Source organism: Dipteris shenzhenensis, chromosome 5, assembly GCF_047967505.1.
Source record: "Dipteris shenzhenensis isolate YYH24624 ecotype China chromosome 5, Dip_SZ_1.0, whole genome shotgun sequence".
NCBI classification, from domain to species: domain Eukaryota; kingdom Viridiplantae; phylum Streptophyta; class Polypodiopsida; order Gleicheniales; family Dipteridaceae; genus Dipteris; species Dipteris shenzhenensis.
In genome coordinates this window covers 54,577,967-54,592,498 of record NC_141600.1, presented here as the reverse complement: position 1 = coordinate 54,592,498, position 14,532 = coordinate 54,577,967, and the positions used below count along the sequence as shown (strand labels likewise).

The following is a 14,532-nucleotide window of genomic DNA, read 5'->3' as shown; positions in this document are numbered from 1 at the left end:
GCATGATATCTTGCACATTCTTCTTGATCAAATGATATGCTTTGTTGTGCCACAATCCGTAACATCGTTTGATTGAAACGACGGCCAATGATTTGATACGTTGCGACAGCAGCTCGCTCGTGTCGAAATTCTCTAAAATTCAAGATTACGCAAGGTGGTAGGTAACCACGTCTTAACGTAGAGATGCAAGCTTCCTAATCGAATCGCGAGACTGACGGACAATTTGGTGCATCTACTCCAAAATCGTTGGGCAATAGGCTCTTTCGAGCAATTTGTTGCAAAGGCAGCCCTCCGACACTAGTTTGAGTGTAAAAGCTAGCCCTCCCATGACCCGCCTGAAGTTGAAGTTGACGAACCTCAATTCACGATTCAGGTTCAAGCTTCCACTGGCAACCAAAGTTTTAGCATGCAGTCTCCGGCACTTGAATCTTTCGAGGGGTGGGAAATTTTCCATATGGCATTCAAAGCAGCCAGTAATGTCACCAACGTGACAATAAGTAGCACCACGTTCACAAAAGGCTGTGGCTCCATCATTTCTCGGGTTGAGATGTACTTAGTGAGCGTCCCTCTGACAAATGAAGGAACAGGTCTCGGTAATCTTCCACAAATCGTAGGTGCGTTGTTAGTAGCAGCTTGCGTTGTGTGTATTCTTGCAATATATCTTGCTTTTTGGAGGCGACAATCTGCGCATTTGGATTGGTCTAAAGCCAGAAAGGTAGACTGACAGAGATAATTTGTTGTTGGAAAGGTAATGTCGACAAATCGCTCTGCTGTGAAAGCCAATCTGGAATGGGACCCGAGAGGTTATTTGAGGACAGATAAAGCATAGAGAGATTTTGGCGCCACCCCATCGGTGAGAAAATTGTTGGATATGGTCACTGTATCTATATTGCAAAGCCGATTCTCGAAAAGATCCAACACCACAGTGCCCTAAAAGTTTCCCAATTCCGCTGGTATAGACCCAGAAAGGAAATTGCTCTAAAGGTTTAGAAACGTGAGATTCACTATCTTGGTTAGCTCCATCTAGATTGGACCTAACAATCGATTAGAGCCAAGACTAAGGTCGAAAAGATGAGTTTATTCAAATAGCGTAAAAACTCGTGCGTAAAAGCATATCTTTGCTTTTTAAGCACAAAAAAGTGAAAAGCATACAATTCTGATATTCTCAGCTTACTTTTTTCATTTCAATTTAAAACATTGTTAGTTTTAATCAACTTATTATAAATTTCATAATTCATTCCGTCGTTCCCCTTAGGCGACCTACCGCACCCTAGTTTTTTTAAGTCGTCTCGCCTAGCCCCTTACTTTGTGAGCAAAGGAACCAAGAACCACTCCCCAAGCCAGGCCTTAAAGTGGGATTAAAATAAGAAAAGAAAAATACCTCTCAAATCTAACGCATGAGAAATGGCTCAACATGCTGGCTATATAGCCAAGGCAGTACTAATAACGTCGATTATAGTACCGTTATCAATGCTTTACCGATGGTAATAGTTCTGTTATCGTCGAGAATAGAATTATTTCTTCTAGTAATCGTATCGTCATTGACGGTCCAATTTCTCAAAAATTCACTGTAAATTTCATGGTGGTGGTAGTCTTTGTACTAGCAATAGATGTACATTTACCATGGGTAATTTCTTCTGTATACTGGCAATACTATGAATACTACCAACAATAGGTTGCCACTTTCCAGTTTTGAATACCGAGAAGGTTTATCCGTGAGACTGCGTCCACTTTTTAGTGAAAATCTTCACGTACGTAAATCACACAAAGAATGCACGTCATTACATGAATATGCAATCCCTACCTCTATATAAGCTAGTGTTCTCTCTATTTTAAGGTCTCTCCAATTGGGGAATTGCGAAAGACTGAATTGATAATAGGAAGTAGATTGCAGCAAGAAGAATAGATTCAACCATGAATCAAACACACAATAAAATAAACACCACGAGCAGTATCCATCTATGATGATAAAATAATAACAAGATCAATGTCCACTATGTTTACCTTTGTAATAGTCAACACAATAATAGTTTCAAGACTAAACAAAACACCACACAATTAATCTATCTATAATGAGGGAATATTAATGAGATCAAATACATGAGATGGAATCCAATGTCAAATGTGAGGCAAGCTTCAATAGAGCTTCACATATGGCCTTGTCCATTCCCTCTCCAAGGCTGCACACCTATCTACTTTACTTTTTGTTTAACACTTCATCAAAGCAACTCTACATCCATAAAGAATGCAATCAAAAGTTGCATGCTTAAAACTTATCTGTGTGCAATACAAAATGCATATATCGAAAATACTGACACATCATGGAAAATGGATTGAGTCCATCTCCTAGATTTTTTTTCAGGACTTGCTTTTCATGTAGAATGGCGCCGTGTGCTCTAACAAATGTCATCGTAACCAAACAAGATACCTACAAATCACTATAAGTATGTTAGCACTTTCTTGACTGATAGCATAACGACATTGTATGTGTACCTTTAGAGAATCGCGTTCTCCTAGGACTATAATCCTCAAAATGAGGTACCTTTAGGGAGTTCTTTTTTCTCCTATTTGAGGACTACAGTCCACATGTTGGAAGCTATCGACAATGATACAACCATGCATATTCCAACCTGCTCATGCAATACATTGTACACAAGCAAACAAAGTTTCCTTATCTACAAAGACATTGATCTATGAATAAGGTTATGAGGCCAATAGACTCTCGTCAACAATGTTCTAGTGGGGAATCGTTTTACAAAAAGCCTATGCACTGGAATTTCAAAGAGTATATTAGCAAATGTAAGGTCACGACAATATTGCACCATTTTGCTCCACTTTGCTGGGTGAGAAAATTATGTTGAATGACTCTCAGTTTGACCCATTGAGGAAATGGGTGTTTTAAAGTCCTTCCCCCAACCAAGTCAATTGAGGAATAGATCAAAACTAAAAATACTCCTCACTTTAAGATTCACCCAAGTTCAAACTTCAAATATATCTATCAAATACTTCATTAATAACAAGAAGGGAGGGATTTCTCTTGAAAAACCTCCCTCATCTAATCTTGGATTAGACTAATTTTCCTTGCATGAACACACAATTATGCAAACCATCTTGTTTAGATTGGTTAGGTGATAAACTAAGGAATTCAACTTGCTTATGTCATGTGTCAAATGGATGATAACCTCAACATTCCCCAAGTCAACAAGACTATGACTTCGTGGATGAACTTGTTGATGGTACCAAAACTACACAAAGCTGGCGATTGAGAATTATGGAATCATAGTAGGTGGTGGGTGTCACACAAAAAGGTGTTCCAAGATGTTTTGCTTGTACGAAGGTAGACCTAGAAGAGCAAGAATTGCAAACTTGTGGATGACAGTTCGAGGACACCTTCGACCTGCTCCTCTGACAACTCCATGAGAGCTGATGGAGCATACATCGACATGTGGGTGATGGCCCAGTTGGATCGGTGCAAGTGGGTGTTCGAACGGAATGGTCACCTCCCCCCACCTATGCGACCCTATGAAAGGCATGGGAGAGGATAACGTACAACATAAGATGGCATGAAGGGGAATGGATTATGGCTGCCATGTGGGCAGCAATTTGGCTATCATATAGGCAGCACTTGTATTCATTTTAGGGCAGCTAGATGGGCCGCCCTGGTCAGTATAATGTCCTCAGCTAGATGGGCTGCCATAATGTCCTCAAGGCTGCCTATGGGCTGCAAACAGCACAGCCATCCATACTAGGGCAATGGCCTGGGGAAATGTGCAGCAAAAGCCAGCTGATCAGCATAGCCTGGGACGGCCAAATAGGTCTGCAAACAGTGGCAGGTCAATGGACAGACCAGGGTTGGTTGATGCTTGTAGGGCAGTACCAAACGAGGGAGTCGCCTCTGCTGATAAGGCAGTCAACCCAGCTCTGGTCAGTAGATCAAAAGACTGTTTGACAGTTTGTGGGGGCCAGACAGCCCTTCTAGTTTGGCTGCTCTGTAGGGATTCTTGGTCAGGTCAGGGGACATTATGCCCTCTATAAGCCCCATTTTGTTGTGTGCGGTGGTGTTTTTTTTGTTTTTTGGGGGAGGGGGTCGGTAAGTCTGTCTGCAAAAGATTTGGGCCTTCCGAGAGCACACTTTGGGCCACAGGTAGAAGAGCCCACATGTGGTGTGCGGGTAAGCAAGAGACCATCAATCGTAGCTAATGAATCCTACAGGACGGCATGTGGAAAATTACAGATTCTACCTCACTAGGTACACCATACAGAGCCATTTTTGGTATTTACCTCAGTGACAGTATGCTGTAGGTGTTGATACTTGGCAGGTTTGTACTAGGTTCTCGATCTCCTGTGGTTGTATATGTAAGTATTCTCCCTCACAAAAGAGAGATGCTAATGTAACCAAATCCCACGCAATGGAAAGCTTGGAGATAGATAAAAGGACGTCACATCATACACCCACTCACTCCGTGTGCACACTGCATGCATGTATGGAAATAACACTTTCGACAGGCAGATCCAAGATGTCACACAGATCCACGAGTTGTGCCCCCTCAGTCTATCAAAGGACATTGTTTGGGAAAGTGGACAACGTCGTAGCATGGCATATCTGGGTTGCAAGTTGGCGGCCTTGTGATGGGGGAGAGCAAATTCAAACTACCACCATGCTCGTTAATGTGAGTCACCATCATATGTGCCTTGACTTCATCTGAGAACAAGATATGGAGGGCTAAACAAAGACGATATAGGGTCATCAGCATTTCTACAAGGCTTGGCCTATAGGCATTTTCCATGCTCTCACATTCGAGGAATCCATTGGTTGTACAGTCCACCACACTAGCTCTTGACACCTGCTCCTGGGTTACTTTAGGCATTGAGCCACAACCCTTGAGAAGTAAGCAGCTGATCTCTCTTGTTAGTGCTCTTGCGGAGAGCTGATCTTGTATCATCTTTCAAAGCATAATTTAGGTCGTAAATTTTCTCTCTGAAGCAGGAAAAACACATAATTTAGGTCGTAAATTTTCTCTGTGTGCAGGTAATGTCACCTCAAGGCATGTAGTAAAAGACGTAATTATGAGGGTTCAAAACAGTTCTACGTTCTTTCTCTCAGGCAAGTCATAATCAAATCACTTTTCACACTGAACACAGACAACAGATGCAATAATAATGTTGATGCTACATGTAGACTCCAAATTTCAATGTAGTGCCTTGGAGCTGTTCTTAAGCTATCCATTTTTAGGTGACACAAATACGGAAGCATTTGGTCCACCTTATAAATATGAAATGGAGTTGCAGCAAGTGCACACAAATAGTAGTGTCATAGGACAAATTATGGCATTTTGTACAGTATGGAATCCTTGCCATGAATAGCCACTGCCACCTTCATCTGAGTACAAACCCATTTACACCAGAAAAAAGTTGAGGGCATGCCCATCCCAAATCGCATACAGCTTATACTAAATAAAATCCCTGCATGCTTAGACTATGCATTAAAAAACATTACATCCTTTGGTTTCTGCGGAATATCAGACTGAGAATGTCAACTCTCCACCCAGTACCTCTATGTATCCCTTGAATACAATATTCTATGCTGGATAAAAAATGCGTAGAAACCTCCTCTCCTATGCCATTTCTTTTGTCTCAAACTCCTCTTGGTGCTGCTATTGTGCACCCCAGCTGACCTGCATAGGGATTTGCATTACATGGCAAGAAGTGGCAATTTGGGCACAAGCAAAGTCCGAAACAGAAAGAAGCTGCAGAAAGGTTCTGCCTGCCAATGTTGACTCTGACAGATATTTGATCCACAAATGGTTGGGTCCAACATGAGTGGTTAAATTGCAGGACAAAATGATACAGATGAAGCATGTAGGTTGTGCCACCACAAAATCAGGATGAGTGGCTCTTCATGGCCACAAGCCTCACAAGCGGAATCAATTTCATAAACCTTCTCCTCCAATGATTATCAATGTGGCAATGGTTTGCTTCCATGACTTAACAGTCTGTGTATGGCTTTGGTTTCTGTCACAATATATCAAAAAATCCATACCAGTACTTTAACCTTGTTCCAAGATTGCAGCATCCCAGCTTCCCATCCAAGAATTAAATAAAATGACTCCATTTGACTGGGGATTCCATATTGCTTTATAAATACAGTTACCGTTATCATCGTGTGGCTACTTCGGTTTTCACGGCACCTCATCTCGAATCTAAATTCTCCAATCCTGTTTTCACATGGACCTTCTCTTGCAGAATATCTGTCTGAGTATAACCGCAATGTTTTTCAATCACCACAGCATCAAGGTATCTATCTCTTGTTGCCTAGAAGAGAAGAGAGAGTCATAAATACAGGATTCTCTGAATGACTAATTGCTGACCTGTTGCCAACAGAATGCCCTCTATTCCAAGGGGATCCACTTCCAAAAAGTCTTTGGCCCATCTGCAGAATAGAAGGATTGATCTTGCGCAAAGGCATTTCATAGCTTGCCCGATAATACCGAATGCCTCCCTGTGATGACAACCAGATTACCAAATTTTAGGTATTAACAAAATAATGTGAAGTTTATAAGAGAGAACTGGGAAAGGGGGGGGGATGCTTTTATTTGAATCCAACCCTAAACAGCATTGACAAAAGCAGAAACAAGCTACTGAGCATGTTGATCATATGGCGTATTCATATACCAAGGTTATGACACATGTTCAAAAAATACTATGCTTCCTTGATTTTACTATACCTCCTGACGGTCAGTTTCTGTATCCAACATATCTGCAGAGTGCTCATCGTTATGGACTGCATCTTCCTTGTCTTCGATCTCTTCAGTCGAACCTCCTTTGGCTCCTTCCTCAGTAATAGCTCGTGCTGATTCCACCTTAGCCACATCATTTATGACATCCTTGTTGTGCTCTGACTTGGCTTCTTCATCAGTAGCATCCTTTCTCTGTTCCTCCTCTACAGTTTCCTGTGGGCCAACATTCACTCGTGCCTCTGTATCAGCATCACTTACATCCTGTGGAAGATTGCCAACACCCTCCTCTATGATGGTATTAACTTCTTCACAACCTGCATCAATGCCAGTGCCTTCCTCTGTGGCATCCTTACTTTTCTCAGGAGCAGTAGTGTTAGTTCCTTCCCTGGAGTCACTCGATCTATCCCCTCTAACTTCTCTATCGAGGACTTCTTCCATTGTTTTGACATTGTCACTTTTCTCCTTCATATTTACCTTTGACTTCCCAGTCTTGGATCCTGCTCCAGTCTTAGATCCTGCCCCAGTCTTCGATTTTGCTACATCTGCATTTGCCTGTCCACAATGAACAAAGTGAATATGACATTATCTGACAGCGGATGGAGAAACAAAACTCTACTTTAGTTGAACCTCTGAAACGTTTTGAAACAAGGATTGGATGAATGTAAATTAGTTCTTCACACTAATGGTTTCATGTTCTATTAATTCCAAATGAGCATGAGACTTCAATGCAGTATAGCAAGCAAATATCAACCTCTCTTGGACCACTTGGAAAAGGTATTATACTTTGACACAATATCTTCAGCAAATTCAAAAGAAACGGTTTGAAGCCAATCCAGCGTATGTACTGCAAAACAATATACCTCAGTTTTCAATCTAACGAGTAGTTTTTCTTCTACAGGTGCAGTCGATGTTGCATCTGTGGAGTTTCCCAGCAATGCCTCTCGAGCAAGTTTGCGCCGTACACCGGTGCATACAACACAAGAGCAATCAGATTTATGATGCCCTGTTCTGCAAGATATGATACTTTACATAAGTCCTTGAAATACCAAATAGCATCATATAAGGGAAGCATCTGCACAGCTATCCTGAAATTATGTCTAAAGAATGTAGCTTTACCCTGAAACACGTCGAGACTTGCTAGGAGTGCTTTGCACATCACCATCTGTTTTACGTTGTAATGTTTCAATATTAACACGCTTCTCCCCTGAATTATCTTGTCCCCCAATTCCCCGCTGCTGAGGCTCTGCATGAAAACCATTGACAAAATCAAACACACATTAAGAACAGCACGGATTATGAAAGGTCCTTGGAAGCTTTAAAAAATATTCTCCTTGTAAAGTACAAATAGAATATATATCAAGTTAATACCAAGTACAAAATGTGAGAAAATACAACTTCTACATGTAACACAGTTAACAAATCTTTGTAGACATGAAAAAAAAAAAGAAAAAAAAAACGTTTATTAAAGTCTTCGGAAGACCAATGGGTCTATGAGACCGTGAGAAACCTGATACAAACTAGCTGGGGGGGTGGAGCTACTAAGCGAGCATCCACACGCATACAAAAGCCAAAAAAATTGTATCCTACTTAGTCATATCCAAGTAGTCATCTACAACAACATCGTCATCATCATCAGCATCAGCATCAGCATCAGAGCAGCTATCATCATGATACATAATACAAAATACAAAGTGAAATGTGCTCCAAGGTCAGCATGGTCCGTTCCCTCGTCAAGATTGAGGGAATGATGGAATGAAATCAGATCATGGTCGGGGGCACGGTAGCGTCGGGTTGGAGACGTGGGTGCGCGGGGGCGTGGCGGGGGACACGGCAGCATTCGAGGCGCCACACGGGTGCTCGGGGGCGCCACGCGTCTTGATCTGACCCGGGAGCCCGGGGCGCCACCGTGGGACAGGGGCGTGGCGGTGTCGCGTTGGAGGCGTGGGTGCACGGGGCGTGGTCGAGGGCGCGGCAACGTCGGGTTGGAGGCATGGGTGCGTGGGGCGTGGCTGGGGGTGCGACAACGTTCGGGGCGCCACGCGTCCCGACCCGACCCGACCCGGGAGCCCAGGGCACCACTATGGGACAGGGGCGCGGTGGCATCAGTTAGAGGCGTGGGTGCGCGGGGCGTCGCGGGGGCGCGGCAACGTCGGGTTGGAGGCGCGGGTGCGCGGGGTGTGGTTGGGGGGCGGCAACGTCAGGTTGGAGGTGTGGGCTTTCGGGACGTGGCCGGGGGCGCGGCAACGTTCGAGGCACCACGCGTCTCGACCCGACTCGGGAGCCCGAGGTGCCACCGTGGGACGAGGGCGCGGCGACGTCGGGTTGGAGGCAGGGGGTGCACGGGGCATCGTCGGGGGCACGGCAACGTCGGGTTGGAGGTGCGGGCGTGCAGGGTGTGGCCGGGGACGCGGCAACGTCAGGTTGCAATCGTGGGTGCGGAGGACGTGGCCCGAGGGACGGGAGCGTTCGGGGCACCACGCGTCGCGACCCGACTCAGGAGCCCGAGGGGGAGGGGATGATGATGCCAAGGATGTTTTATAACTAGGGTGACATGTATGGTGATATCATTGACTATGTCTATACAGTTTTCTCAACCATGGGCTAAGATGCTCGCTTAGTAGCTCCACCCTTTTGCTCATTGTATCAAGTTTTATATCACTCTCATAGACCCATGGTCTTTAACAGACTTTAATAAACTTTCTTTCTTTTCTTCTTTCTATGACTACTAGGCCCAAACATTCATATGAAGGGCCCTCGTGGCCCAATCCGCTTCATTGCCGTGCCATCTGCCGCAGTTCCAACTGGGGCTGCGCCAACTCCCTCCTCAGCACCGCCCCTCCTTGTTCCCCTTCTCCATTCTATCAGACCTTGCTCTCACGTGTTTGGGATGCTGCTCTCTCTTCTTCTTGCTAATAGCCCTATGCTGCAACAAATGGAGGGCATTGTATTGGCTTTGAGGTCTCTTGGGGAGCACTTCAATGATCAATCCAAGCCAACTCGCCTTCAACCGTGCACACCAAGGATCTTGCCTTCCCCCTTCCTCCCTATCCCAATTCGCTCCCTTGATGGTTGGAGTTACAGTTGGCTCCCTCGACGGTTCATGCTTGTTCTTCACACTGGTAGAAACTGGGGGGAAAAGACTTGGCTAGCACATCTCGCTGGAGGATATTCGGTTCCCCTATGTAGGTCTTTGAAGGTTTTTGTTTCTTTTCGTTGAACTATATTTTGGGATTGCTTCATCTCCCACCTCATGAGCTAGGTTTTGAAAATTGAGAGGTTTTGGATTGAATTTTCTCTCCGCCTCTGTTCCTGTGGAGGCTTGGGATGGAGAGCACTCTCCCACCACTACTATAATGCGTGTACCTTGATACAATGTTGTTTTGGTTTTGGATTGAATTTTCTCTCCGCCTCTGTTCCTGTGGAGGCTTGGGATGGAGAGCACTCTCCCACCACTACTATAATGCGTGTACCTTGATACAATGTTGTTTTGAATGGAATATATTACTTTTTCATACACCTTTGTAAGACTAGAATAAGTCCAATCATACAAATTTAGATTTTTTGTTGTTCTAAAGATCAAAAATCTACACAAAATAAAAGAGAATAAGAAAGAGAAGAAAAAAGAGGTAAACAAAAACTTTTATGAAAAACAAAAGGAAGACATACTTAGCAAGCAAAGCAACACTTATGTCGTCATCAGTGCCCAAGCATAAGCAGCTATACTGGGTTTCTAAAGACCCGCGGATTCTCTTGGGCAAACCCAGTGCTTACTAAAATACGTCAAATAAACAAAAGAGAAAGAAAACAAGAAATAAAGAAGAAAGGAAGCAGGTGACTAAGCAAAAATAAACAAGCAAGTCAAGAAACAAAATCTTCCAAAAAACTGGAATATCGCTCTCTCTCTTTCTCTCACTCTCACTCTTATTTAAAACATAAAAAGCTAAATGGTCCTTTACACTTATGTATCGTTTCCTACAGAGAGGCAAAAATACATTTCTAACTTAGAAAGCACAAGCATACTCAAACAAACTCTCTTTTGAAACTAAAAGAAAAACGAGCTATTCAGCTCCCCGCTTTTTGTTTTCAGCTTATGTTCAATCATTCTAAACATACCTAAGGCCGATACACCATGGATAAAATACTTCATATCTAAGAATGTGCGTACTTTTTTCATTATTTTCCTTGGATTATACCTCTTGTGTAATAGTAAAGTGATCAAATTACTACATTGAGTGATAAAAGACTCCTTGGTTGTACAAAGGCGGGAAAATCTATGGAATTGGGAAGAAATGACTCCATATTTTGCCAAATCAGAAATGTTTGAGTCAATGTGAGGCATTTTTATAATGTGTAAACCACTATATCTTCAGCCCCGCCACAGGCCTCCTCAGCCCCCAACTCAAGTTCTGCTGATAGAGGCCTGGCAGGTCCTTCTCATCCATCTTCCACCTCTCATGTTATGCCACAGTCACTTCTGTACTCTTGGTCGAACAAGAGATTACATATGCCCATCCATGCACGTATTGACAGATTTTATGTAGATGATTGGGCACTTAACAGAGGCGGATCTGTATGCATTTCTACTAGGGTTTCCACCTCATATCATTTTCCAGTGGTATTGCAGATTTTTGAGCCTCATCGGAGAAGACGCTCTGCCAGTGTCAGGATTCCATATGCTTTTTATGCAGAGGAGAGCCTCACCGAGGATTTTTTACAGATTTGGGATTCTCACATACAAGGTGGAGTTGTCCGCCCATCTCAGGTAGCTGCAACCATATCCGGAATTAGTGACTATTATCATATAGTCACTGAGTCCAAGAGACGTGAGATTCTCAGACGTGAGATTGGCATACGCCAGCAGTTAGCGTCCCTTCAGAGGGAAGAGCAGAAGAGGCCCACTGATGCTTGGATTCAGGAGCGCCTTGCTGCAGCAAGGGCTCATATGCAAACATTGTTGGATCAGAGAGCAGAGTATGCCTTTCATGCACGGGAATCACTCTGGATTCAGATGGGTGGCAGGGTCAACAAACACTTCTTATCTACTCATAGGCCTAGACATAGTAGAGATAGTGTCTCGTAGCTTGTTGACTCAGATGGGGTTTTACAATCAGATCTGGATGCCGTTATGCGTATAGCCTCAGAATTTTTTACATCCCTTCTACTGCAGATCCGGGCACACAAGCCATAGATGATGCCAAATTTGTTATTTGGCAGTGTATCCCTGTATTGGTGAAGGATGAGATGTATGTTTCTCTGGATGCACCTTTTACCAATGCAGAATTCAAGACTGCATTGCTTGCCCTTTACAAGGGTAAGTGCCCAGGTTCGGATGGACTTACCCCTTCATTTTTTATTACTTTTTGGGAGCAGATTGGTGATCACATTACATCAGCCCTGCAGGGCGTGTGGGACTCTGGTGAGATGCTTGATTCACTTACTGATGGTCTCATTCATCTCATCCCAAAGAGAGGTAATAGGAATCTAGTGTCTCAATGGAGACCCATCACTCTATTGGCCACCTTTTACAAGATTTTGGCGAAAGCCATTAATCTACGGCTACAAGTTTTTCTTCCAGATTTGATTCATGACACGCAGACAGGGTTTGTGCATGGCAGAAGTATTTTTTATAATATTTTCTCATTTTGGGAGGCCTCAGAATGGGCCATGCAGAGCCGCCAGAGATTGGCCATTCTACTCTTGGACTTTGAGGAAGCCTACGACAGAGAAGACTGGAATTTTTTAGAGGGTACTCTATCTCGCTTTGGTTTTTTAGATGCATGGATTAGAGGAGTATCCTGAGTATCCTCCCCCTACAGATCAGCCCATAGCCAAGTGCTCATTGGGGGGGGAAGAGGGGACAGATTTCAGATTTCCACATCAGTCCGCTTGGGATATCCTCTTGTCCCTTTTCTTTTTCTGTTTGTGGCAGAAGCTATGAGTATCTACCTTAGATCTCAAGCTGATATCTATGGGCTGAGGCTTCGTATCCGCCGGGAAGAAGAGCTCCTGGATAGTGAGTTGACAGATGACACGGCTGTTTTTTTGGATGCCTCCCCCAGGACACTCACTTCCTTCCGGATAGCCCCGAATTTATTTTGCACGGCTGCAGGTGCACACATTAATTGGCATAAATCCAATGGTTTCTGGATTTGCGATGATGACACCCCGGATTGGGGTAATGATATTGACTTCACTTGGGTACAGAGCGGCGTCTCCGTCAGATATTTGGGCTGCCAAGTTGGGGTGAGCATCTCTCCTTCACAACAGTTTGCTCTGGTGTTGGAGAGTATCAGAAGAAAGCTCCTTTTCTCGAGCTCAGCCAAACTTGACTTGGCTTCCAAGGTGGTGGTGGTTAACCAGGTTCTTCTAGCCACAGCATGGTTTGTATGCTCTTGTTGGTGCCACTCTAGGGATTGTATCACTCAGCTTAAGAGGCCCCTACGAAACTTTTTATGGAGTGGTCCAGATGGCACAACTGATGTTACAGCCAGGATGGCTTGGGAGACCTTGATTCTTCCTACAAGAGAAGGGGGTTTGAATATCATCGACCCGGATCTACAGTGCAAAGCCCTACTCTGCAAGGTCGTTGTGAGAGGACTTATGCTAGGGCAAGAGCCTTGGAAGGATTTCCTTATCAGATGCATACAGTCTCGCACACCCACCTCTGGAGAGGATTGGACACACAGTACCAGATGGGTTTTCACCACAGCCCACCTCAGATCTCCCTCTTCTCCTCTTATGGTTGCTATCCTAAAAGCATGGGCCAGCTTCAGGAGTACTCTTGGCAGGATTCCCCCTTCCACCCGTGAAGAGATTGAAAGGCAGCCTATCACGTGGAACGACAGTATTTTGGATGAGCATGGCAGACCACTTGGAGCTTCTCCTTACATGCAGTGGCCAAGATGGGAGAGGGGCCCTGCATCTACTGTGGGAGCATGGAAAGCCTTCAGGAAGCTTCCTGCAAATCGACAGGCCCGGTTGGTTCTTAATCTCAGAGGGAGTGCAGGGAGAGTCCAACAAATTGATGCAGCCTGCCCTTGGATTGGGTGGACACAGATGATATGCATATTACTTGCTCCACCTGGATGGGGGCTTTTTCTAGATTGGGAGTTCCTTTACAGGTGATTGCTTTTCGTGACACTCATGAGGATGCCTTAGTCTTTGATGTTTCTTCGGAGGGCAGGCTGTCCAGATCCACAGATGATATCTTGGAGGTACCGTTTCAGCCAGTCAGGATAGTGGGCTTCATGGAGCATGGCTCTCTCTCACAGTGGTACTTGGATCCTGACCCGCTTCTCATCGCCCTGGGCTCATGGAGGCTGTGGCTCTATGGAGGTGTCCCAATTAAGTTTTTGCAGTGGGACCCTGGGGAATGGGAATGGATAGATGAAGGGCACGGAGAGAAGGGCATCCCCTTCTTTCGTTACACAGTAATGCCAGGAAATTCCAGCTCAGTTGTAAGGGTTGGAGGCCTACCAGAGCTCATCATTCGGAGAACTTTCAGATTTCTGCTGACTTGCAGAAAATTGTTTGGCAAAGGCTCTGGAAATCCCACCGGAATAGAAAAATCACTCTCTTCTTTTCGCTTTCTATTCATGGTGGGATAGCAGTGAACCAATGGAGATCTAGGTTTGGAGCTAACCCTTCTTGCCCTCGTTGCCTTTCTACTTTGGAGACAATACAGCACTGCCTTTGGGATTGCAGACAGGCGAGAATGATATGGAAGGGTATTGCAAGACTTTTCAGCACTTTTGTTCGCCTACCCTTCTTCATGACCTGGGGATCAGTGGCTTGG

General features: G+C 44.4%; 1 protein-coding gene across 3 annotated transcripts in view; it reads right to left on the bottom strand.

Moving 5' to 3' along the window:
- Positions 1-5,206: 5,206 nt before the first annotated feature.
- The window catches only part of LOC147902210 (DNA-binding bromodomain-containing protein), a 29,716-nt gene continuing 20,390 nt past the window's right edge, over positions 5,207-14,532 (bottom strand). For 2 of the 3 annotated variants that reach the window (XM_087374829.1, XM_087374830.1), the window contains exons 6-9: positions 7,854-7,980; positions 7,598-7,745; positions 6,726-7,289; positions 5,207-6,499 (exon numbers count right to left, since the gene is read on the bottom strand). In XM_087374829.1, the coding sequence (XP_087230955.1) occupies positions 6,299-6,499; positions 6,726-7,289; positions 7,598-7,745; positions 7,854-7,980 (1,040 nt within the window). In that variant the 3' untranslated portion in view covers positions 5,207-6,298. The remainder of the gene's footprint in view (positions 6,500-6,725; positions 7,290-7,597; positions 7,746-7,853; positions 7,981-14,532) is intronic. The other variant, XM_087374831.1, reaches the window with a different exon arrangement.